The 26,290-nt window shown below is 42.5% G+C and overlaps 1 protein-coding gene across 1 annotated transcript in view; it reads right to left on the reverse strand.

The window, feature by feature from the left end:
- Positions 1 to 26,290, reverse strand: part of ntrk2a (neurotrophic tyrosine kinase, receptor, type 2a) — a 223,625-nt gene that overhangs the window by 49,319 nt on the left and 148,016 nt on the right. The window contains exons 13-14 of the mRNA XM_055632947.1: positions 2,262 to 2,392; positions 232 to 404 (exon numbers count right to left, since the gene is read on the reverse strand). Of these exons, the coding sequence (XP_055488922.1) occupies positions 232 to 404; positions 2,262 to 2,392 (304 nt within the window). The remainder of the gene's footprint in view (positions 1 to 231; positions 405 to 2,261; positions 2,393 to 26,290) is intronic.

A 26,290-nucleotide genomic window follows, 5' to 3' on the forward strand; every position in this document is an offset into this window, starting at 1 on the left:
TTCCTCAAATTAGGGGACCAAAACTGCACACAATGCTCCAGGTGTGGTATCACTAGGGCCCTATACAACAGAAGGACCTCTATGCTCCTATACTCAACTACTTTTGTTATGAAGGCCAACATGCCACTCGCTTTCTTCACTGCCTGCTGTACCTGCATGCTTACTTTCATAACATATGCTTAATAACATAGTAGTAACAATATAGAAAGTCTTGTAGCGTTTTGAACCAACCTGAGAAATTTGTTGAGGTCTCCATGCTTCATGTACTCAAATACCATAATGATTGGGTCACCCTCCACACATACACCATAGAATGTCACAATATGCTCATACTGCAAGTTGGTCAAGAGTTCTGCTTCACGATGGAAGTCCTTCCGTGCATTGTCACTGGCTTCTTTCAAGGTCTGTGTTATGTGAAATAACAGTAGGATTTACAACAATGAGCTTGTGTTTAGAATGATGTAATGACAGAGTGTTGGTGAAATCAACCAAATAAAGGATGAATTCAGCACTACAGGGTGCGTGACATACAGAAGCATTTGTCAATATTTATTTATGTTTACTTTGAACAGGGAACCTAAAGATACTTAATTCTAAATATACCGCATAGCTCGAGGGGTCTTTGAGTGCCATGGACCACTTTGTATCTAAGGCTTAGGCAGTTTACATAAATTATTATTTGGCTGCCCTATCTGGCAAATAGATCCTAAAAAGGAATGGGCTAGATTGATACATGCCATTAATGATTCCACCAAGACTGAGAACGTTTCATTACTAATAAATTCAATTACATTTGACACTGGGGTGAAACACACCATTATTAAACATAAATCTAATAACAACTCTTGGTAGATATTATGTCAATTTGGAACCTTTTTTTAAAAAATGATTATTACTTTGGAGTTTTCAATATTTTTAAATTGCATCTTGAAGCGCAATATATTTCTCAACATTAACCACAACTAATATACAAAATATCAGAGAACATTGAACTGAGTGATGAGGAGATAAGCACTTTATATTGCTTTACCACATCAACAAATTACGTGGAGGTGACTTTGCCACTCATCAATCTGGTTGTTGTCTTACACACAAGATTCATTAAACATTAATGTAATGAATAACCAATTAATCAGTAATATCTGCTGAATTAATAAGGGTGGCCAGAACTCGTTGCTTTCCTTCAGGTATTCTCAAGGAATGTTTAACAATCAGGAAAACACAACACTGGGTTGGGCTGATAAAATGTCAATATGACCCCATCTGAAGAATAGCACCTCTTCCAACACTGAGCACGTGCTCAAGTCAAAGCATGTACATGGAATACACAACTTTCTGACTCTAACAAGATTACTGCCAATGGAGCCAAAAAGTTTGCAGGGGTAATCAGAATATAGTCAACTGATCCATATCAATTTTTTTCTGCAATTTATTTTGTTTGCTCCATGTAACTGCTTTAGTTCTAAAACTTGGTCAAGCTGTTACAACAGTGGTATCCCAGATGCATAGACCACACATCACTAACCACTACAGTTAGATAATCCCCAAAGCCTCTTTTTTGTTTCTACTGAGTGAGGCACACTGTTGATAATTCTGCAGTAGACCTCAAACAGTATATTGTCACCATACGGTACACCACAGGAGGTTCCTGTTCTATCAATAATTTAGTTTGCTGCAAAAATGCCTTTGCATATCACACAGATATTCACATGAAAATGTTAGAAGGTGTCCTTTATAAAAAGATGGTCCTTAAGCAATTCAAGTAGATAATCTATATTAATATAAAAATACATTGGGTCAGTAAATTGTGTTAGGTACAATGGAAAATGTAACATCATACGACAAATAAAAATGGTACATTATATAAATTGGATGGTGAATTGTTAATTTAGTACAATGTAAAACAAAATTCACACCGTAAGCAGGAATACTGAAGTAAATGTACTGGTGTTTAATTTCCACTCAGTAGGCAGAGTGAAGTAGTGAACTCCGTAGAATCGACTGGGCTTCCATCACTCTGTTATCAGATTCCTATATTTTCTGTGGTTGGTTTTGCCGAGCTGTCCTGCTGTCATTGCCATATGAAACCCAGCCATACTTTAAATCACGGGTGAGATCATGTATCATGCTCTTTTGACATTGCATTAATCCTATACCGTCTTACCTAAAATATAACTGAGGCTAAAAGACAGACAAGCATTTATCACAGGGCGCTGCAGACCAAACCATAAATTAATAATTGAAATGCTATAGTCATATACCTTCACTGCCACCAGGGACTTCTCTTCTTCTGGGCAAAGGTTATAGCATTCAGCTAGAAAAACTTTGCCAAAGGCGCCTTCACCCAACTCCCTCTTCAATACAATGTTGTGCCGTTTGATATTTCGAACAACTGTTGAAGTAAGAACATTACTATTAATATTGCTATAAACAATTTGAATTCCTTGGAAAATTTCCCAAATATATTGAGGCAAGTATAAAGTATATTTAAATATTTGATTATCTGATATGGAAGATGCACAATTTGGAGAGGTGTGAAGCACATAATAAGAAAATCAATAAAAATATTAAAAACAAAGATCATTGGGGTGATTTGATTTTTGCTCCATTGAATGGATTCATTATTTTAATATACATATATGCCAATAGAAATTTCATTCTGTAACATTTTCTGTGCCCATTTCTCCAAACTTTTAAATGAAATGTTATAATAGCAAATAAGGAGGATTTTCTCCTCCTCCCTTTCTGTTAAACTAACTCACTGGACACACATTGAAATAACAGTGTTAAATGGGAAAAAAAACGAATTCATTGAGGCAGCCAAATCAATATTGCACATTTACCTTTGTACCAAAAGAGAATTTTTAAAGCTTGTAATGATGGGGATATGGCTACCATTTGCTGTGATTACAAGGTGAAATTGGCAGCAACTTTAGATTTCAGGCAGGGCGACTTCAATTGGGAATTCCCATAATTGATGCCAGCGATTTATCGCGCATTCCCACAGCACCCCACAACAATCAAAATAATTCAGCAAATTGTCAAAAACATTAGCTATTCATGAACTAATCATGCTGCAAAATATTTTGAAATTATTTTGTTTTTCACAATGATATAAGACGTAATTACTATTTTACAAATCCTCCTGCCCTGAAAACTACTTAATGTAATTTTGTGGAAGGAAGCTGATAGTTGGACAGTTACCTGAACCAGATCTTCTAGCAGTAACCTGGTCCACATAATTGGATCCAGCCTCATCTCCAAGGCTTTCTGGCATTATTAACAAGTCTCACCCACAAAAATGTGTTGACAGCTCAATTATGCCCAGACTTCCCGACTGTAAACTGTCAAAGTCTTTCGAATGATGTGAGTGTCTCTGATATACACAAACTTGCAAAATAATTCACAAACTATAACAAATTGATCATTTATTACATATTGTTTAAAAATACACTAATATATTTAAACCATTTAAAAAAAATTGAATGCATTCAAATTAATGGAACTAAGGTAAAATAATCCAATACGCATTATATTTACACTATTTTCCAAATTAAATTATATTTACATACAAATTTATATTTACAATATACAAGATTGCCTTGTCTTGTGAAATGTGCAGAGTGTTTGAACTGGATCAGATCTAATTCAGTGAAGAATATAGGTTCTTCAGTTTTCTACTTTTCTGCTGGACTCCATGGGTGGATTCACAGTTTAAATAATCGTGTCAAGCACCTCTCAGGAAATTTGAGATTTCTACTTGCATGGGATCAGAAACATTCTGATAGTTTTGCAGTGATTTGCCAGTAGTTTCACAAAGAACTGCCAGCGTTTTGTGGAAAATCTGTGGAAAAATGTGATTCCACCCGTGGAGTCCAGCAGGGAAGTGACCACCTTTTGCTGAGTCAATGCAATTGGCTTCTCAGACAGTTTATTGACATTGGTGTTGCTGGCATTTAGTAACATTAATAATATTGGTATTGCAGGGTGCAATGGAACCTCTTAAAGAGCAGACTCGTCACAAGATGTGATGAGTCTTCATCAAGCTGACTTTGCTGATGACCACAAAATCCAGACCCGTCCTTGGCATGTTTCAATGCTTGTCGTGCTCTCTAGTCTTGCGGGGATAATAAGACGGAAAAGCCTTTGTAAAAGCAGAGATGCTGTTTCCTCCCCTTGGTTTATGGAGCACAATAAATACTTATTTTGTATATTTAATGGGTCTGACAAGTGCACACAAAACACTTTTAAGTTCTTTACAGGAACTATATTTAATTCTATAATTCATATAAAGTCACGGTGTTACCCTCCCTATTTGTATGAAGACTTTCCTTAATATTTGAGGTATGTTAATAAATCATCCTTTCAGCCCCAGCTGAATAAATAAATTGGATTCTCAGTTTTCCTAAATAAATATAATCCAGTTTATTATTGAGAATGACTTTAAAGACCAATTTCGAAAGTAATTTGTTTTCATATGTGAGGTATTCAGCAAACTAACTGCTGGCACATACTGGATGAAGACAAGCAAATTGGTAGACCAGGATGACTGCATTTAATTCAAATAAACTAAACCCATTCATCTCAGCCTTCTTTGCAGGTTCTAATTGGGACCTCTCACTGCCTCCCCTTCTCTTGCTCTCTTTCTTTTACACACACAGAAACATTTAACACACACCGAGGAGGAGGGTGTGGGGTGTGCACGCACACGCACGCATTCACCAGTGTGTGAGCTTTCAAGCTTTCAAAGTGACAATGCCAGAATCTGTTGCCAAGCAGCAGTATTGAGTAGAACAGATACTCAGTGTACTGCCATATGTTCTCCTGCTGCTTTAATCAATTCAAAAGAAAGATTCAATTACCCATCGGCCAAAAAACAGGGTCTTTCAAAGGTGCTAAGGTGGTATGAATTAAGACCGAAGAAGTGACTTGAACAGAAATATTTTTAAAATTATTTTTTAAATTTCAAAATAGACTTTATTCAAGTAATAAATATATGTGATCCGTGCGAAAAATTCTTCCGACATTTTCGGAGGCTATACAAATTGTTCAATACAGTTTATTCATTTTTCAAATTCCACAAATTTGTCCCCCACCCGTGCCACTCATGTGGCCCCCTGGCGTGGGATACCTCCCCTTATTTTGAGGGGCGTCTCCACCATACCGTGCCCCCCCATGTCCAGCAGCGGAAGGACCCTAGACTGTGGCCCTCCCCCACAGAGCCTTGGCGTTGGCTGCACCGAGCTTCAGTGCGTCCAACAGCACGTACTCCTGCAGTCTGCAGTGGGCCAGTCGGCAACATTCCCTGACGGACATCTCACTCTGCTGGGTGGTGAACAATGCTCGGGCAGACCAAAGAGCGTCTTTCACCGAGTTGATGACCTTTCAGCAGCACTCAATGTCAGTTTCTGAATGTGTCCCTGGGAACAGTTCGTAAATCACAGAGTCCTCTGTGACGGAGCTGTTCGGGATAAAGCGTTCCAGGGACCCTTGCATACCCCTCCAGACTCTTTTTGCAAATCCACACTCTGCAATGAGGTGGGCAACCGTCTCCTCTCTATAGCAGCCGTCCAGAGGGCAGCGTGCGCTGGCAGTGAGGTTCTGATGGTGCAGGAAGGATCTTGGGCGACGTTGGGCACGCTTTTACCCCAGTTGTCTGCTGACTTGTACATTGTGGCCCGTCCCACCTGGTCTATCCTCGACCCCCAGATGAACTGGAAGATGGCCCGGGTGATCCCTGTGGCGTAGGAGGGAGGGACAGGCCACACTTGTGCCAAGTACAGCTGCCCCGAGAGCACCTCACACCTGATGACCAATTTTCTTCCGGTTATGGAGAGGGAGTGTTGCCTCCACAGTTCCAGCTTCCTCCCCACCTTGGCTATCTGCTCCAGCCAATTCTTGTTACACACCTCAATCCCCCCCGAACCGGATCCCCAGCACCTTCAAGAAGTCAGGCTTGATGGTGAAGGGGACGGAAGATCGGTCGGGCCAGTTGTCAAAGAGCATGGCCTCGCTCTTCCTACGGTTCACCCTGGCTCCCGTGGCCGACTTCAACTGGTCGCAGATACTAATCAGTATGCGGACCGACCCTGGGTCCGAGCAGAAGACGGCGACATCGTCCATGTACAGGGAGGTCTTGACTTGAATGCCCCCACTGCCTGGCAATGCCCCACTGCCTGGCAATGTCACTCCTCTTATGATCGCATTCTTCCTGATAGACTCGGCAAAATGTTCAATACAGCAGACAAACAAGACAGGAGAGAGAGGGCAACCCTGCCTGACTCCAGACCTTACAGGGAAACTGTCTGATTCCCACCCATTGATTTGGACTGCACTACAGATATTGGTGTAGAGCAGTTTGATCCAATTTCGGATTCCCTCCCCAAAACCCATTTTGGAGAGCACGTCCCTCATGTACGTGTGCAATATCCTGTCGAAGGCCTTCTCCTGGTCCAAGCTGACTAGGCAGGCATCCACCATTCAGTCCTGCACGTAGGCGATGGTATCTCTCAGCAGCGCGAGGCTGTCTGAGATTTCCCTGCCAGGAACAGCACAGGTTTGGTCCGGGTGGATCACCTGTCCCAGAGCAGACTTGACCTGGTTGGCGATGGCCTCAGACAGGATCTTGTAGTCTACATTCAACAATGTGATGGGTCTCCAATTCTTTATATCCTTCCTCTCCCCCTTCTGCTTGTAGATTAGGGTGATGCTGCCCTTCCTCATGGAGTCTGACATGCTGCCGGTTAGAAGCATGTTGTTGTACACTTCCAGCAGGTCCGGGCCCATCCTGTCCCACAGAGCCGAATACAACTCGGCCGGTAAGCCATCGCTTCCGGGAGTTTTACTCAAGTCAAAGGAATGGATGGAGCCAGTCAGCTCCTCTCGAGTCAGTGGTTGGTCCAGACTCTCCCGCTTGCTGTCCTCCAAGACCTCCGTGATAGAGGACAGGAAGTTCTGGGAGGCGGTGCTGTCTGTGGCCTTTTTGTCATACAAATCCGTGTAAAAGGATTTGCAGATCCTCAGCATGTCTGTCTGCGAGGATGCTACCGAGCCGTCCTCCTCCCTAAGGCTGTTGATCACAGAGCTCCCCCTGTGAACCTTACGGAAGAAGAAACGTGAGCACGTCTCATCCTGCTCCAGATGGCGGACCCTAGATCGGAAGATGATCTTGGAGGATTCAGAGGTAAAGAGCCGAGCTTGCCGGTCCTTCACCTCTCTAAGTTCCTCCCTTCACATCCACCCCCCTCGACTGCAGAAGGAGCAGTTGCTGCAAATCTGTCTGGAGTTGGCACAATTCCCTCTGACTGTCTTGCTCTCTGAACCCCTTTAACTATGAAGAACCTCTTAATGTTTGTAGATTAATGCTGTTCATCCACTAACCACATGTTGCTAGCTTCACTAACTCCACCCCATCACCAGAGCTGTAACAGCACTCTCCTCCTCCTGCAGTCAGCAAATGCTGCACGAGGTCCCAATGGCTGACAGCTTCCAATGCTGTGCTTGTACAACAGTGATTAAAGTTGTCATCAGTCTCACATCATTTACATGGTGTCAGAAGTGGGATGCAAACTGTTTACCGGTTTTTATTTGTTTACTGAGTTTGTATTTCTCACCATCATGTCCTCGTGCAGAAAGCCCGACCCTCTAATCTTTGATGCTGATATCAGCGAACGCTGGGCCACCTTTGAAATAGACTACCGGCACTTCATCAATGTTGCACACCGGACTGACTCAGATGCTGTAAAGGCCTCCCTCCTACTAAATCTCGCTGGGCCAGAAGCACTACACCCGACTGCAGTTCACCAGCTGCGCACCTCCTGGGATCCACTCACAGACTTCCCTGATCTCTTCGATGCCATCCCAGGCAGGCTACCTGTCACCTATAAGATTGTCACAGACCCCAATGCAACTGCCGTTGTTCGACCACCTCACCGCCTGTCCCTCGCGCTGACAGACAAGGTACACTCCAAGCTCAAGGACATGGTCTCTGCTGGCATAATAGCAGCAGTCAGTGATCCAACTGATTGGGTCTCCACCATGATCGCTACCGAGAAGAAGAATAAGGGTGACATTCGCATATGCATCAACCCTAAGGACCTAAACTCTGCCATTAAGCGCCCCTACCACCCCATGAAGACGGTGGAGGATGTAGCGGCTAGAATTGGAACGGCCACCCTATTTTCAGTTCTGGATGCAAAGAACTCCTTTTGGCAGATACCGCTAGACAGAAAGTCGTCAGACCTCACTACGTTCTCCACCCCGTTCGGTAGATACAAGTTCCTCAGAATGCCATTCAGTATAAACTCCGCTAGCGAAGTCTTTCAGAGAACGATGGAGCAGTTGTTTGCAGACCTACCTTTTGCCATCATTGTCGATGGCATCCTTGTGTACGGGAAAGACGTGGCAGAGCATGACCGCAACCTCAAACTCGTTCTGGAGTGTGCACGAAAAGTCAATCTCAAGCTCAATCCGGACAAGTGTAAGCCCAGGGTCCCGGAGGTCACATACGTCAGACACGTATTCACCTCTGGCGGCCTCAAACCAGACCCTCAAAAGACTGACGCCATCACCGAGATGCCAGCCCCCACTGATGTGAAAGCCTTGCAGCGCTTCCTGGGTCTGGCGAACTACCTCGGCAAATTCATCCCGAACCTCAGTGAGCTGAGCTCTCCACTACGACAGCTTACGAAGAAAGATACCACATGGATGTCGCCCCAGGAGCACCAGGCGGCCTTTGAGGTGCTCGTCCAAGCTGAGCAGTGCGCTGACCCTGGCCTTCTTTGATCTTGATCGTCTGGTGACGATCACCTGTGACGCCTCAAAATTTGGACTTGTAGCAGCCTGTCTACAAGCGTCCTCTGATGGCACCTTACAGCCCGTATCGTATGCATCTCGTACCATGACTGAAACGGAGCAACACTGCGCGCAGATCGAGAAGGAACTGTTGGCTGTCGTGTTCGCCTGCACCAAGTTCCGCGACTTCCTCTATGGGAACACTTTCATGGTAGAGACGGATCATCAACCCCTGGTAACGATCCTTAATAAGCCCATTCAGGCCGCTCCCGCTCGCCTTCAACGCATGATGCTGTAATTGCAGGGTTACGACTTCACGATTACTTACAAGAAGGGCAAAGACATGCACCTTGCCGATGCCCTCTCTCGCGCCCCACGGGCTTCCTGCGAACAACACCCACATGAGCGAGAAAGCTTCACGGTCCTTGTTGTCAACTTCGTCTCCAGCAGACAGCTACGCACCCTGGCTACACACACTGCCGCCGATGAAACACTTCAAGTCCTATCGTCCGTTATCAAGACTGGGTGGCCTGACAAGATATCCAACACGCCCATGGCGGTGCAGCCATTCTTCCTCGTCCGTGACGAACTGGTTGTGCAAGACTGTGTCGTCGTCAAGGGCCACAAAGTGGTGGTGCCTTCGTCGCTAAGAGACGATTATTTCATGGAGGCACACAGAGGACACCCCGGAGTTGACGCCACGCTCGCGCGTGCCTGCGAGCTCTTTTACTGGCCGGGGATGGCGAAATACATCCAGGATCGTGTGGCCTCATGCTCCGCCTGCAACAGCCTCGCGCCACATCAGCAGTGACAACCGCTCCTACAACAAACCCCGCCAGCACTGCCCTGGACGTCGCTGGCGGTAGACATCTTCGAGTGGTGCGGCAAACACTATCTCGTTCTCGTCGACTCTTTCTCCAATTGGTTCCAGATCGACCAGCTGCACTCCCTCACGTCCAAGTCTGTCATACGGAAGATGAAACGACACTTCTCTGCCTATGGGACTCCGGTAAGCCTGCAAACCGACAACGACCCCCAGTTCAGCAGCCACACGTTCAAGCTTTTTGCTGATCGATGGAACTTTCAGCACATCACAAGCAGTCCAGAGTATCCACAGAGCAACGGACTCACTGAATGCGCTGTCAGAAGCGCAAAGCACTTGATGGAGCGTGCACGTATTTCACATTCGGACATTTACTTGGACCTGCTGAATCTTCGGAACATTGCCCGGGATGGTGCCCTGGGCTCACCGGCTCAACGCTTGATGTCTCGCTTGACAAGATCTCCGATTCCCATTGCACAACAACAGCTGATCCCCCGAGTGCTCAAACCCGCTAACGTCCAGAGACGCCTCCAGGAGAAGAAAAACATACAGAAGCAGTCCCATGACCGTTCTAGCAAACCGCTCCAGCCTCTACTGCCTGGGCAGGTCGTCCGCCTTCGCACCACGACTGGTCACTGCCGCTTGGCCACTGTGATAAACTCGGCTGACGAGCCACGTTCGTACATTGTTGATTGTGATGGAACTGTTTACCGCAGAAGCAGACAACATCTTCTTGCTGTGAAAGAGCCGCGACCATCACCCACTGGTCCATATGCTCCTCCGCTCCAGTTCCAGTCGCCATCTCCTGCGTCCTCCCCTCGCTCCCGCATGCCTCCCACCCCTCCGCGGCTCACATTTACTACTAACAACGGGGCTTCACTTGTAAACTCTTCTCCTTTTCGGTCTCCACAGACGGGTTCGGTGATGTCCTCGCCTCCTGGTCTTCGTTTTCCTTTTCTCGATGTTTGGTTCGCACGTGCTCAGGCCGTGTGAGTCGACTCCCGGACAGATATGGAGAATATGTTTAACATGTGCATGCTACCCCACTATTTGATGATTGTGTTTCATTCTAAAAGGGGAAGGATGTAGATTGATGCTGTTCAGCCTCTAACCACATGTTGCTAGCTTCACTAACTCCACCCCATCACCAGAGCTATAACAGCACTCTCCTCCTCCTGCAGTCAGCAGATGCTGCACGAGGTCCCAACGGCTGACAGCTTCCAATGCTGTGCTTGTACAACAATGATTAAAGTTATGTTTGATCTATTGATCTATTGTCATCAGTCTCACATCATTTACAATGTTCTCCTTGGCTGCTTCCCACCAGAGTGTCGGGAAGTCAAAGAGGGGCTTCACCGTTCTCCAACATGCGTAGTCCTTCTTTAGCTCCTCAACGTTCTCTGGGTCAACAGCTTCATGTTTAACTTCCACGTCCCTCTGCCTGCCTTCTGGTCCTCCAGAAACATCACTGATCCATGTTCTCCAGAGATGCTCCCTGACCTGCTGAGTTACTCCAGCACTTTGTGACCTTTTACATTTTTAAAATTTTCTTCTCACCCAAACTGATTTGATCAGAACAAAAAATTTGCATATGTGCTGCACAATGTATACGGAGTCAAATGCCACTGTTCAGCCACTGACCTTCTCTATCTGTTTACTGTTTTGTCTTCAGATATCTATGTGATGATATCAAAGGTGTAGAAAGTCATTGTACTTTGTCTTGTATTGATCTGACACTTCCCATCAAAACATCTGATTAAATGTACATAGAAACTAATTGTCAGAGGTAAATCAGCAACTGCTATATTTTAGAATGGTTCTCGTAGATGTTATCTCTGTAAACTGTAAATTGTGATTGTGTTATTCATTCATGAAGACATGTTCTTATTGAAAACAATTCAATTAAAATAAGAATCCTTGGCTTAATCTGGTTGTACACTTCATCAATTTGTACCTTTTCAATTCGCTGTACTCAGCCTTGTTATACAGTGAAGGAGTGATCCATCCACGTGCAGAGGAACCAGCGAACAACAAACAAAAGACCCAAGATGCAGAAGGCGATCACGATCTCTGTCAAATCTATGTTTTAACATTCTACCAAATGTCTTAAAGACACAAGGAACTGCAGATGCTTGAATCTTGAGCAAAATACAAAGTGCTGGAATAACTCAGCGAGTCAAACAGCATCTATGGAGGCAATAGGTTAGGACAGGTAGGGAGCCTTCTTCCTTGAGAACTGCTTCCTCCATTTATTCCCACCACACCACAGACCCGCGATCAGAGCCGACCATACCATCCTGCTGTACTGTTTCAACTTCAATAATCTCTGACTGCATTGACATCCCTAAAGGCCTCCACATCATCAATTTAATTCTCCGTCTATTAAAATTTACTGGGATTTTTTGAAATCCCCTATGAATAAGATTTTTTAATGAAAACAAGGCAGTTCATATGAACTTATGAATTTATTGCCAAAAAGATACACCAATACCTCTACTTCTTTCTGAGACTGAGGAAATTCGGCAAATCTCCAACGACTCTTACAAACTTCTATAGATGGATCATAGAAAATATATTGCAAGGTTGCAACAAAGATTGGTTTGGGAACAGCTCTGCCCAAGACTGCAAGAAATTGCAGAGTTGTAGATGTAGCCCTGTCCATCGCACAGATCAAATGGGGGGAATATGTATAAACACTGCTGTAATTTCTACATGGTGAAATGTATAAAAATGGCTTTTATTAATATCTGACAATGTGCATTTGAACCACATATGATTTTTTCTATTAAACATCTCAAATTGTGGAGTACAGAGACAAATAAATAAACGATAGGTCTTCGTCCCAAACATTATGGAGGGCACTGTATGTTCTGCACTCTGTATTTTCTTCTTTGCTACATCTATTGTACTTGAGTTTGACGATTGTATTTACAATGCATTAAGAAAGTATTCAGACCCCTTCACTTTTTTTTCCCATTTTGTTACGTTACAGCCTTATTCTAAAATTGATTAAATTATTAATTTTTTTATCATCAATCTATACACAATACCCTATAATAAAAAAGTGGAAACAGGTGTTTAGAAAATTTTGCAAAGTAATTAAAAAGAAATAACTGAAATCTCACATTTACATAAGTATTCAGACCCTTTGCTATGACACTCAAAATTGAGTTTAGGTGCATCCTGTTACTATTGATTGTCCTTGAGATGTTTCTACAACTTGATTAGAGTCCACCAGTGGTAAAGTAAATCAATTGTACATGATTTGGAAAGGCACACACCTGTCTATATAAGGTCCCACAGTTGACAGTGCATGTCAGAGCAAAACCAAGCCATGAAGATGAAGGAATTGCCCGTAGACCTCTGAGACAGGATTGTGTCGAGACACAGATCTGGAGAAGGGTATAAAACAATTTCTGCAGTATTGCAGGTCCCGAAGAGCACAGTGGCCTCCATAAATCCTAAATGGAAGAACTTTGGAAACTATAGTGCTGGCCGCCCGGCCAAACTGAGCGGGGGAGAAGGGCCTTGGTCAGGGAGGTGACCAAGAATCCAATGGTTACTCATTGGAGATGGGAGAACCTTCCAGAAGGACAACTATATCTGCAGCACTCCACCAATCAGGCCTTTATGGTAGAGTGGTTAGATGGAAGCCACTCCTAAGTAAAAGGCACATGACAGCCCACTTGGAGTTTGCCAAAAGTCACCTAAACAAGATTCTCTGGTCTGATAAAACCAAGATTGAACTCTTTGGCCTGAATGCCATGTGTCATGTCTGGAGGAAACCAGGCACCGCTCATCACCTGCCAATACCATACCTACGGTGAAGCATGATGGTGGCAGCTTCATGCTGTAGGGATGTTTTCTAGCAGCATGAACTGGGAAACGAGTCAGGATCAAGGGAAAGATGAACGGAGCAAAGTACAGAGAGATCCTTGATGAAAACCTGCTCCAGAGCGTTCAGGACCTCAGACTGGGGCGGAGTTTCACCTTCCTGCAGGACAGTGACTTTCAGCACACAGCCAAGACAACGCAGGAGTGGCTTTGTGACAAGTCTGTGAATGTCCATGAATGGCCCAGCCAGACCCCGAACTTGAACCCAATCGAACATCTCTGGAGGGACCTGAAAATAACTTTGCATCGACGCGCACCATCCAACCTAACAGAGGTTGAGAGGATCTGCAGAGAAGAATGTTAGAAATTACCCAAATACACGTGTGCCAAGCTTGTAGCGTCATACCCAAGAAGACTTGAGGCTGTAATCGCTGCCAAAGGTGCCTCAACAGAAAAGGGTCTGAATACTTATGTAAATGTAATATTTCAGTTATTTATTTTTTATTACTTAGCAAAAATTTCTAAACGCCTGTTTTCACTTTTTTATTATGGAGTATTGTGTGTAGATTGATGAAGAAAAAATGAATTTAATCCATTTTTGAACAAGGCTGTAACATAACAAAATGTGGAAAACGTGAAAGGGTCTGAATATGTATAGCATATCAAATCTGTTTGGATAGCATGCAAAACAAAGCTTTTCACATTACCTGAGTACACATGACAATAATTAATCTAAACCTTATTTTAGAATCCAAGTAGAGAAGAAGCGACTTGAAAATTAAAACTAAATGATCATAAATAAAAGGTCCAATTTTTTTGTTGGTAAATTATTCTTTAGAATTTTTGGGTTCAATTTGCCAAATCTGCTTTCTGGTCCTCAAACATGCCTTTGATCAGTCAATTTATCACTGTGATCATCTTGAGATCACAGCTCATTTTGTCGATCCAGATCACAAATTCATCCACATTTTTGAAAGTGATAATAATTATACACCATGAATAATTATATGGCTTTATTTTCAAGCCTGTAATTACAGCTCCTTCCCTACTTTTTCTCTCCAATTCTGGATTGCTGATCAACCATAGGGATGTTTGCAGCAGTTAAGTTGTAAACCAGTTCTTGAAATTTAGGAGGAAAAAAAGTTAGCAGATTTAATACTAAAACTGATACTGTTTATGCATTATGGAAAATAAATGGCATAATTTAGTCAACTTAATACAGACATTACCAGGTGGATTCATATCTGTGTAATCATGCAGTAGATTGCTCCCATTCTCAAAATTACAGCCTTACAAATTTTAGAATGTAATCGTACTGCAGCATCATATGTTAAATGTGACAGTGGAGTAGACTTATATCACTGATTGAATGTTTCTGTGGATTATACACAGTGTTGTAGCTGGTAGCCTCAGAAACTTAGGCTCGATTCCGACCTCGGGTGGTCTCTGTGTGGAGTTTGCACGTTCTTCCTGTGACCGTCTGGCTTTTCTCTGGATGCTCCGATTTCCTTCCAATTCTGATTTCCTTGCACAACCCAAATACGTGCAGATTTTTAGGTTGGCTGGCCTCTGTACAATTGCCCCTAATATCCTAGAGATTGGATGTGAAGTGGGATAACATAGAACTAGTGTGAACGGGTGATTGGTGGTCGGTGTGGACTCAGTGGGACAAAGGGCCTGTTTCCATGCTATATCGTTCAATCAATCAAAACCCCACTGATCTCATCAGATCCTGATCTACAAGTTTAACAAATGATTCACCAGCTTTTGCAAGAGACTTGTTAGAATTGGAACCTGTAGGAGGATGGTATGGATGCATTTGAATGTCCCTGGGACTACTTGAACTGCCATGCTTCCTTAACTTCCTGATGGTGGTCAGTTTTGCACTGGATCTTTGATGAAAGCATCAGGGCAAAGAATGATGAAACGCAAAATAACTATCCCAACAATGCATATCAACCTCATGCCTGGAAGCTTTCCTAAATGTGGTTGAGATTTTTATGCTTGCTACACCAACAATCATGTAACTTGCTGCATAAATATCTCCCAAACACATCTCCTCCCGAACAGTCTTTGGTCTTACTACTCTCTTAACCACCCTCTTTCACTTTTGTTCTCACCCCTTTTTGTATTAAAATTCTCACTATCACAGACTTTCCCTGACATTCCACCCCCCACCCCCCTCCTCCCCATCCCCTCCACCCACCCCACTACTCCACCTCCCTAATCAGCTTAAAACTTGATTTTACCAGACCATGTCTGACAGTTATAGTTTTAATTTTATTTATGTTTCCAACATCTGCAACATTTTGCTTCTCATTCATTCTCCATTTGGGAAAACACCTCAGGCAGGATTGTAGGCTGCCTCAACCACACCCAATGAGGCCAGTTTAAACCAATGGTCACCCTTCAGCAAGACTGCTCTATGTTATGCACCACACTATAGTGTTTGTCTCATTTACGAAATTAAAATTAGAAACATCTAAGTGCATTGTGAGAGTAAAGTGAGAGTAAAGCTGTGCACCTTTTTAAAGCACTATATCTGTAGTTGAAGAGAGATTATATGCTCCCATGCTGTGCCGTCATTGTCTCCCATACTAAAGAGGTAGATTGCTTCACACCTAGCCTCTAAATGGCCCTGCTAGATAGCTCCAAACATTACTGTACAGCGCGGCATCTTGATGATTTTAGCAACATTGACAACATTTGTTATAATTCTTTAAAGGTACATCTAAAAGCTACGCCCATAAACGTTTAATTTTTTCCAGAATATCAGCAGAAACACAGTCTGCTGAAACAAAGTTTTCCCTCCTGAATAATCCAAAATATTCCTTACGTTGCTAAGGAAACCAAAATGTAAAACACAAGTATCTATTCTATAACAATAGTTTCCATGTCATTCAGATAAGGTTACATTCTAGTTTATATATAGTCTCCACTAAATAATTTTTTGCGAATCAACCAATTAACCACCTGCAGCATTACTCAGGGAAAATGTTGTACTCTTTCCATAGCTGCTCATTTGTTCCTTTCACAATCCCTTTTTTTGTGTTTTCTCCTCTTCCGTCTTCCTTTTCCTTCGCATCTTTTCCTTTTTACATGGATCTCTCATTGTATCAAATGACAATTAAATGTATCTTGTATCTTGTATCTTAGAATCACTGTTTGCCTTTTTCTTCACTAATGTAAGTCTGACCATTGTTGAAATATATACCTCTCGTTTCACATTCCAAATATCTCAGTTCCTTTTTACATCTATTACTTATTTTCCTTTCACCGCCTACAAGCACCAGGAGACGGATTCAGGGGCTATATTATTGTGCGGCCAAAGACTTTAGTTCTTTTATGGATAATTATTACTGCAGGGACATGAGCAAGACAGAGAGCAAATGAAAAACGAGAGAGAGAGAGAGAGGGAGAGAGATGGTGAAGGCAAGCGAGAGATTGCACATGAGTGAAAGAAAGAAATAGAAAAAAAGAGGAAAAAAACTAGATCTTAAGAATGAGGATATCGAAGAGAGGAAAATAAAGAGTAAGACTTGTTTTGGCTACTGTCCTGAACAGGAGGTTTTTCCTGACACTGTCACACAGGATACAGAACTGTGGCCAAAACTGGTGTTGCTATGCTCAAGATTTGATACATTATTGTAGCATTCACAGTGGGAAGGAAAATCAGGAGCTGGAGTTGCTGCCAGGCTGGGTCCAGAACAATAAGTGGGTAAACGTCCTGGCCAAGAAGGGAGAAAAGGCTCACAGTAAGATTGGGGCAAATATATTGAAGTTAGATCCTTGGATGGAAAACCCTAGAATTTGACCTTTTAATGGAGCTTTCACAGTGCAGATTGTCAGAGAACTAGAGCTAAGTAACATTAGATTCCATATATAGACACAAAATGTTGGAGTAACTCAGCGGGACAAGCAGCCTCTCTGGGGAGAAGGAATGGGTGATGTTTCGAGTCGAGACCCTTCTTCAGACTGCAGAAAATCTCGACACGAAACGCCACTCGGAACGAAATGCCACTGCCTGTCTCGCTGAGTTACTCCAGCATTTTGAGTCTATCTTCAGTTTAAACTAACATATGCAGTTCTTTCCTACACATTAGATTCCATATAGTTGTACCACACTACCCAAAGCCAGTGACCTGCTCCAACAAGAGAGAACTTAACTACTTCCTCTTGACATTCAAAAACACTAGCTGTCAAATCTTCCACCATCAACACCCTGGGGCTTATGTATATATATATAATGGCTACGTGCTGTTTAGAGGCTGGGTATTTCACAGTGGGTAACACACTTTCCCAAACACTTTCCGTCATCTAAAAGATACAAATCACAAGTATGATGGAATATTCTTGCTTGCCAGGATGAATACAGTTTCTTCAACACACGAAAAGCTCAACACCACCCTGCATAAGCTGGCCCAGTCCAGACTGCAAGACCTGAGCTGAAGGACAGTTTTGCATAGTTTTTGTTTTGCACATTTTTTAAATTATAAATGAAGTTGGTTTTGGAAAAAAAAACCTTGATTTCCTCCCATCTATCTTTACTTTTTAGACATTAGACTTTAGACTCTATACTCTATACACATTATACTATACTTTACACTCTATACTCATGACTGAGTAGCCAGTCATGGGGCAAACCCCATCATCAAGTTCGCCGACGACACCACTGTTGTGGGACGTATCACTGATGAAGACGAGTCAGAGTATAGAAGTGAGATCGACCGACTGAGCAAATGGTGCCAGCACAATAACCTGGCTCTCAACACCAGCAAAACCAAGGAATTGATTGTGGACTTTGGAAGGGGTAGGATGGGGACCCACAGTCCCGTTTATATCAACGGGTCGATGGTGGAAAGGGTCAAGAGCTTCAAATTCCTGGGCGTGCATATTTCCGAAGATCTCTCCTGGTCCCAGAACACTGATGCAATCATAAAGAAAGCACATCAGCACCTCTACTTCCTGAGAAGATTACGGAGAGTCGGTATGTCGAGGAGGACTCTCTTGAACTTCTACAGGTGCACAGCAGAGAGCATGCTGACCGGTTGCATCGTGGCTTAGTTTGGCAACATGTGCGCCCAGGAGTGGAAAAGACTGCAAAAAGTTGTAAACACTGCCCAGTCCATCATCGGCTCTGACCTCCCTACTATCGAAGGGATCTACCACAGTCACTGCCTCAAAAAGGCTGGCAGCATCATCAAGGACCCACACCATCCTGGCCACACACTCATCTCTCCGCTGCCTTCAGCTAGAAGGTACAGGAGCCTGAAATCTGCAACAACCAGGTTCAGGAATTGTTTCTTCCCCACAGCCATCAGACTATTAAAGTCAACATACAAAATGTGAACTTTAATTAACCTACTGCACTTTATATGCTTATTTATGTGTGTCTATATATATGTTCAATGGTATATGGACACACTGATCTGTTCTGTATTATTTATGCCTGCAATATTCTGTTGTGCTGAAAGCAAAGCAAGAATTTCATTGTCCTATCTGGGACACATGACAATAAACTCTCTTGAACCTTGAATCTTGAAATATAGCGCAGAAACAGGCACTTCAGCCCACTGAGTCTGTGCCATCCAATGATCACCCTGTACACTAGCGCTGTTCTACATACTAGGGACAATAATGTTACAACTTACTGAACCCAATTAACCAACAAACCTGTATGTCTTTGGAATATGGGGTGGAACAGGAGCACCCGGTAAAATCCCATGCGGTCACAGGGAGAACGTACAAACTCCGTATAGACAGCGCCTGTAGTGTGGATCAAAGCTGGGTCCCTGCATTCCATCTACAAGCAAATGTCCCATTCGTGTCAAGATCTGTAGTTAGTAATTAAAGCGAGGAAGTCCAGCTCACTGGTGTTGAAACCAATTGCAGCATTCCAGCTGTGACCTGCTAAATCCACACCAAATGAGACTGAATTATTTAGTCCTCGTTTCAATCAGCTGACATTGCCGATTTTCTTGATTCTAGCAAAAAAGACTTGGAAATCACCACATTTATGTTAAGGAGAAGAAGAAAATCCGGCCTAGATCCTGCTCCTCACCACTGCCAGCTGCAAATTTCAAAGGTATGTTGTACAGGTGAGAGGATTGGATTTGTTTATAATGTCAAATATCCTGCTACTGCTCAATCTCTGGATTCAATTCTTGTGAAGTGCAGCCAGTTCTGATAAAGGTTCGCTGTTCTGAAACATTAACATTCTCCACAGATACTGCCTAACCTGCTGAATATTTTTAGGCTTTCTGTATTTATTTCAGATTTCCATCATCTGCATGTGACTTTTATTTACAATGAAACATCAACACTTTGGTGAGTTACTGTTAATACATTAAACTACCAAGGAGTGCGAGTTTCCTGGCAAAGAAAGAAAGGTGAGAGAAAAAAATAATTAATGGAAGCATTCATTACTCCCCTGTATTTTAGATTCACATGGGTATTATTATATTTTAATGAAAAAAAATCGAGATTTTACTTTTGTAAAAAAAACTTGATTTTCTACTAATTGCTTGTTAATGGAAGAATCAAGGAATCCCTACTCAAGTAGGAGGGAATTTGATACAAATTCCAGCAATCTGAGTTCATCCCGAACATGGGTACTGTTTGTGTGGAGTTTGCATGTTCTTCTTGTGACCGAGTGGATTTCCCCCCACTGCTTTGGTTTCTTCTCACATTACAAACTTGGATTGGTCAGTTAATTGGCTACTGTAAATGACTCGTTAATGCCAAAAAGAAACAAAGGCAAGAGGCAAATGGTCTCCTTGTGTGTTGGAATAAGTAGTAAAACCAGCATTTATCTGAAGAAAGGTTTCAGCCCGAAACGTTGCCTATTTCCTTCGCTCCATAGATGCTGCTGCACCCGCTAAGTTTCTCCAGCTTTTTTGTGTACCTTCGATTTTCCAGCATCTGCAATTCCTTCTTAAACACATCATTTATCTTGCTTGGTTGAACCTTCATTTTTAAACCTACTCTGTGGCCTAAGGAATTGAATATACATTTATAGACTCCACAATCTCAGAGGCAGGCTGCAAATCACGACCTTAAAACATGGAAACATACAGCTCAAATAGCTGGTCTCCACCTCCAATAATGCTGGAATATTTTTTCCATCAGTATTATGCATCTCCCTTTCCCTGAAGATGAGCAATTTTGTTATTATTGTATTAATTGATTGCTGCAGGGTCCAGGGTCTTCAATATTTCATATTTATGGAGCTATAAACATCATGTTCGGGCAGTAAAAATATGTCAACAAGCAGTTGAAGCTGCAAATGCATCCGTCGCCAACCCTGACCTGTGGTTCATTTACAGACAGCCAGGGACCTGGCTCAGCAAATAGCGCGATGAGGTTCAACTCAAATCCCAACCATCGGGAAACACTGAGTTACTCATCCAGTCCACAGCTTTGAAACCACAGGGTTACAAATGAATAAAATCTTCATTTTAAAATGATTGAAAAGATTTTAATAGACATCACAAAAAGTTATAAAAGTACCCGACAAGATATTAAATCAGTCACAGTTATGGCCTTTTTTGTGCTGAGATTACTATACTAGCTAGATAAGATCTTTCACTCACTGCAATGTGTTATTATAAGTCTTTAAAATAACATCTTTTGAAGATATTTTGTTCTTGACTTTATATTGCAACCCTCTTGCATTAAATCAATTAGTTCAGTTTTAAAAGCAATTCTTTACCTTTGTGCTGTCTATCCAAACCAATAAAGAAGCCCATATAGGTCACTTGTGCCATCTCAAATTAACCGGTCACTTTGCCATAATAGGTTAATTTAAATGAGAATCATCAAAGGCTCTACCACCTTTGGAAATAGTACTTCATGCATTTGGAATAACAAACAGCTAACTCTGATCACACAAGAGTCTAGGCTTGTGTCCTCTTTATAGATGTAAAAGCTGGGTCATGTACTCCACACAAGAATGGAGAGTGCAAAACGTCCTCTGAGTTTTTTGGAACCAGAAATATTATCAACAAATAGACACAAAATTCTGGAGTAATTCTGCAGGTCTGCTAGCATCTCTGCAAAAAAATGGATAGGTGACGTCTAAGGTAAACAAAAATGCTGGAGAAACGCAGCGGGTGAGGCCTCAGCCTTGATCATATTGAATGGCGGTGCAGGCTCGAAGGGCCGAATGGCCTACTCCTGCATCTATTTTCTATGTTTCCAGAATTTTTGTCTACCTTTGATTTTTCCAGCATCTGCAGTTCTTTCTTAAACATAGGTGATCCCAGAGATGCTGCCTGACCCCCTGCGTTACTCCAGCATTTTGTATCTATCCTTATTACCAGAGATGCTGCCTGACCCGCTGAATTACTCCAGCATTTTGTGTCTATCTTTGGTTAAAAAACAGCTTCTGCAATTCATATTTATTACATTATCAACAATGGGTTTCTTGTGAAAATCAGTCTCCAGTCAATGGTATGCTCGTTACTGCAAACATACAGTACTGCTGGCTGAGACACATGGCTGCAGAGGCATCACAACTGACTTCAAAGTCTGCGCTCCATTACATCTGAAAACATATCCTTCCAACAAAGATCTGTAGTTAGTATTAGAGCCAGGAATTCTATCTCACTGATACTAAACCAATAGCAGTACCTCAGCTAAGACCAGCTAAATCGGCACATATGAGATTAAATTATGTAGTCCAATTTCAATCAGCTGACATTTCCGTTTTTCTTGATTCCAGCAAAAGTGACTGGAAAAATCACCACACACTTTTAGAGTCATGGAGTCATAGAGTGATACAGTGTGGAAACAAGCCCTTCGGCCCAACTTGCCCACATGTCCCAGCTACACTAGTCCCACCTGCCCGTGTTTGTTCCAGATCTCTCCAAACCTGTCCTGTCCATGTACCTGTCCAACTGTTTCTTAAGGATAGTCCCTGCCTCAACTACCTCCTCTGGCATCTTGTTCCATACACCCACCACCCTTTGTGTGAAAAGCTACCCCTCAGTTTCATACTAAATCTTTTCTCATTCAACTTAAACCTATATCCTCTGGTCCTCAATTCACCTACTCTGGGCAAGGACCCTGTGCATCTACCCGATCTGTTTCTCTCTTTTGTTAAGTTATTTCACATTTTGTTAAGGGGAAGAAGAAAATCAGGTCTGGATCCTGCTCCTGACCACAGCTTGCTGCAAATTACACAGGTGAGAGGATTGGATTTGTTTGTAATGTTAAACATCCTGCTCATGCTCTGTCTCTAGATTTAAATGTGAAGTGCAGCCGATACTGATAAAGGTTTGTTGTCCTCAAACGTTAACTCTCTCCGCTGATACTGCCTGATCTACTGAATATTTTTAGGCCTTCCTGTTTTTATTTCAGATTTCCAAAGTTCCAGCATCTGCAGGTAACTTTAATTTACAATGAAACATCAGCACTTAGGTGAGTTACTATTAATATAATAAACTCCTAAGGTCCAGAGTATTGGCTGTAGGCTTTCTTCCGTGGTCAGCTTCTGAAGAATAATGGTCTGATGTAGCAACAGGTTTAGCAAGGTCTCAAGAAAATCAGTGTTGTCACTGATATTTTGGAGACCATTGCCTACAGACAAATAGGTTAAATAAGCTGAGTCAAGGTTGGTGTAGTTACTGCAGAGAGGGGAAAATGAGTCCAGGCCAGCCAGGAAGGAGATTATTCTCCAACCTCCCTCTTGATATTGGATTGTAGTCACTGTTGTAATGCTTGCCACTTACATATCAGACTCTTCTCACACCCATTGCCAATATCCACCGAGTGGCTGATTTATCATGTTTCTATCTAACAAGATGTTGGTTAGCTCCACACATTGAATTAATTGAATTGTTTGTAAGATTTAGTCTGCAAACAGGCCCTTTGGCCCATCAAGTCCACGCTGCCCATTGATCACCGGTGCACACCAGTTCTGTTATCCCTCTCTTGCATCCACTCCCTACACATTAGGGGCAATTTGCAGAAGTCCATTAACGTCGAAACCCACATTTCTATGGGATGTGGGAAGAAACTTGAGCACCTGGAGGAAACCCACGTGGTCACAGGAGGAACATGCAAACAGACAGCAACCAAGGTCAGGTTGCTCTGGAGCTCTGGAGTCTCTGGAGCTGTGAGAAAGCAGCTCTACCAGCTGCGCCATTGTGCTGAACATAAACTAAAGGATCACCTTCACATACAATACCGTCTATTTGCTTACAAAAATCCTGACAGTTTCAATATGATCTCAAAGACTTATCATTTTATATCAGCTCCAATTGCGTATCCAAAGACTGGTCACTGATGTCATTTCAGCCTTTGCAAGGGCAGTAGATGGGTTCAGCTATCGGTAGCGCAGAAGATGCATTCTCACTTTTATGTAATACGCAATTGGAGCTAAATTGCCTTTGCTAATTCCAAAAAAATTGCTCATTCATGCAGGGCCAGTAACATGCAGCCTGCAAAGTATCTCTTTGGAGAGGACTTATGTTAGCAAGTTTAAGCTGAAAGTTTAAGACTTGCAGGGAGAATTTTAGGCGGCTGCGGGGATGGCAGAACCATCCTATGTGGTAGGGCTTCAGTATTCCGGCGGGCATACCACCTCTATATATAGCTAACGGCAGGAATCATTATTCTGAGGCTGGTTGGAATACCAGGCCTACTCAATTCAGACCTAGCCAGTGGCCTTTCTTAGGCCCAGGATCATCGCGCTCTTCTTGGTGAAGAGAATGTGTTGCACACACTGGCGACAGAGATATGTCGTTCCAGGCAGAGGACTGCGGCAGCAACTCCTGGCTCATGGTTGCATTATGATATTTTCCACTCTGAGTGTGACTCTGCCTGTGAGGAGTTGACAGGGAACTCGTATTCCCACACCAAGTGGATGCTACGCTTCAATTCTAGTCACATAAGGATCTCTGGTGTATGTTCTGATTCTGTCAGACACTGGAGGTTTGTGGGTTAATGCCATCAGTTGAGGCAAAATCAAAGTCGAAAGGCTTTAACTCCAGAAAGTTTTGAGAATTCTCAGGGGAAGAGAAATGTAGCATGCCAAATCAGGTTAGGATTTGGCTAGTCTTATCATGTGTTAGGTTAACCAGTTTAAGATGGATAATGGTCATTCAGCAATTTAGCTGATTCAGAGGATTTAGGGCCTCAATCGATCTAGAAGATGCATACTTTTCCATATTTATACACAAGAGGCACAGATATATCTGGTGTGTGAGATGCCAAAGTCAGTGGTGGAAATTTTAGGCTCTGCCTAGGGGGTTCTGGCCTAGCCTATTTACAAAGATTCTAAAGTTAATGCTGCCCTACTCAGATCAAAAGGGCATTGTGTCATGGAGTTTATAGACAACATGCTTTTGTAGCTGATAAGACTCAGGGGTTTTATTAGTAGATGCCTCTTACAATATTAAAGATGAGGCACCATGAATTTTAATAATACCAATTTTGCCTGCTCATTCAGGGCGTCCAATGTAAAATGCGGCTGAAAGACGCTCTTACTTACTCAAAGTCACAAGTGGGGGCTAGTTCAGCCTATTTCTCGTGCAGCTAGCTCTGCACGGTTGTATGGGAAATTTGTGAAGGGACACATGTGAGCTACTTTTTAAACAGAAGTAGCAGAGGTTTGTGATTCTTTCAGTTTGGGCTTCAAGAAGCGATTATGTTATCGCAAAATTGACACTGCTCATGCTGCTTTGTCATTCTCTCTCGTACTATAGGTTGGACAATAAATGATTGGTTATTCACCCACTGTTGACTAACGTTATGCAAGGTGTCTTTTATATGAACACTTTTATATGAATATTTGCACCAAGGCAAATTCCTTGTATGTGAATACTTGGCCAATAAACTTACTCACTTACTCTAAACCCAAAACTCATAATAGTGTGGAATGTGTATCACTAACAATTAGTATGCAGATATTCATCTACTGTATTCCTAAAGTGGAGCAGTATCTTTTAAGTTTATTATGCTGTTAGCAACTGATTTCAGCACAAATAATTCAGACTTTACTCAATCTCCGACTGCATCTCTGGGTCATATATAACATGGGGGTAGGTTGTAATGGAAATGATCTCATAAAGCGAAACGGGCACGGCTGGGTACAATTTGGAGTTGACAGCATACCCATCAGATCAGAGATTGGGGGTGTTTATTATGTATACAGGTACACTGACCTTACTAGTACCTATGAGATGAAGGATAGTTTTCTTCATTGTTATTCAAAAGTTTCACAAGAAATTGCTGGTGCAGACTAACGCAATATGAATAGTGTGTAAGCGGCGAATAGTGGGAGTGAATTAAAATAATTTCACTCTATCGGGGGGAGCTGCCAATAGAATGGATATTCCCCTTTAATCATCTTCTTGCAACAGCAGGAGGCTATCATAGTGCACTTTCAGAAGTTATAAATTGCATTAAACATGTCTGGATTGTTGCAGATAGAATTCTGACCAGTGTTGCATGAGTTATTGTCCTAACTCAAAGCCAATAGGGACTGTGGTCTGATTAAGGACAATGGACATCTATGTAACTTAGCATCTTGTTGTTAAATAGCCCATGTTTTTTCTACCATTTATGGTTTATCTATTTAAGTGTTTCACACACAGATTGGTTTACTGCATGAAACCACAGAGCTTCGAAGGCTTCACGTAGTCACTCATGTGACTTCGATATAAAATAGAAAGATTAAACGAGAACTTACCGTTTGAAGTTTGATCTTTATTTTATGAGAAGTTGAAGTGAGGGACTACGTGCCCTCCACTCCCAACCCTGATTCTCATAAAGATCATTCGGTAAGTCAAGGGTTATTAATCTTTCTATAGTTTAAGTTTGTGCAAGTGGTCTGTG

This window comes from Leucoraja erinacea, chromosome 3, assembly GCF_028641065.1.
Source record: "Leucoraja erinacea ecotype New England chromosome 3, Leri_hhj_1, whole genome shotgun sequence".
In the NCBI taxonomy this organism is placed as follows: domain Eukaryota; kingdom Metazoa; phylum Chordata; class Chondrichthyes; order Rajiformes; family Rajidae; genus Leucoraja; species Leucoraja erinaceus.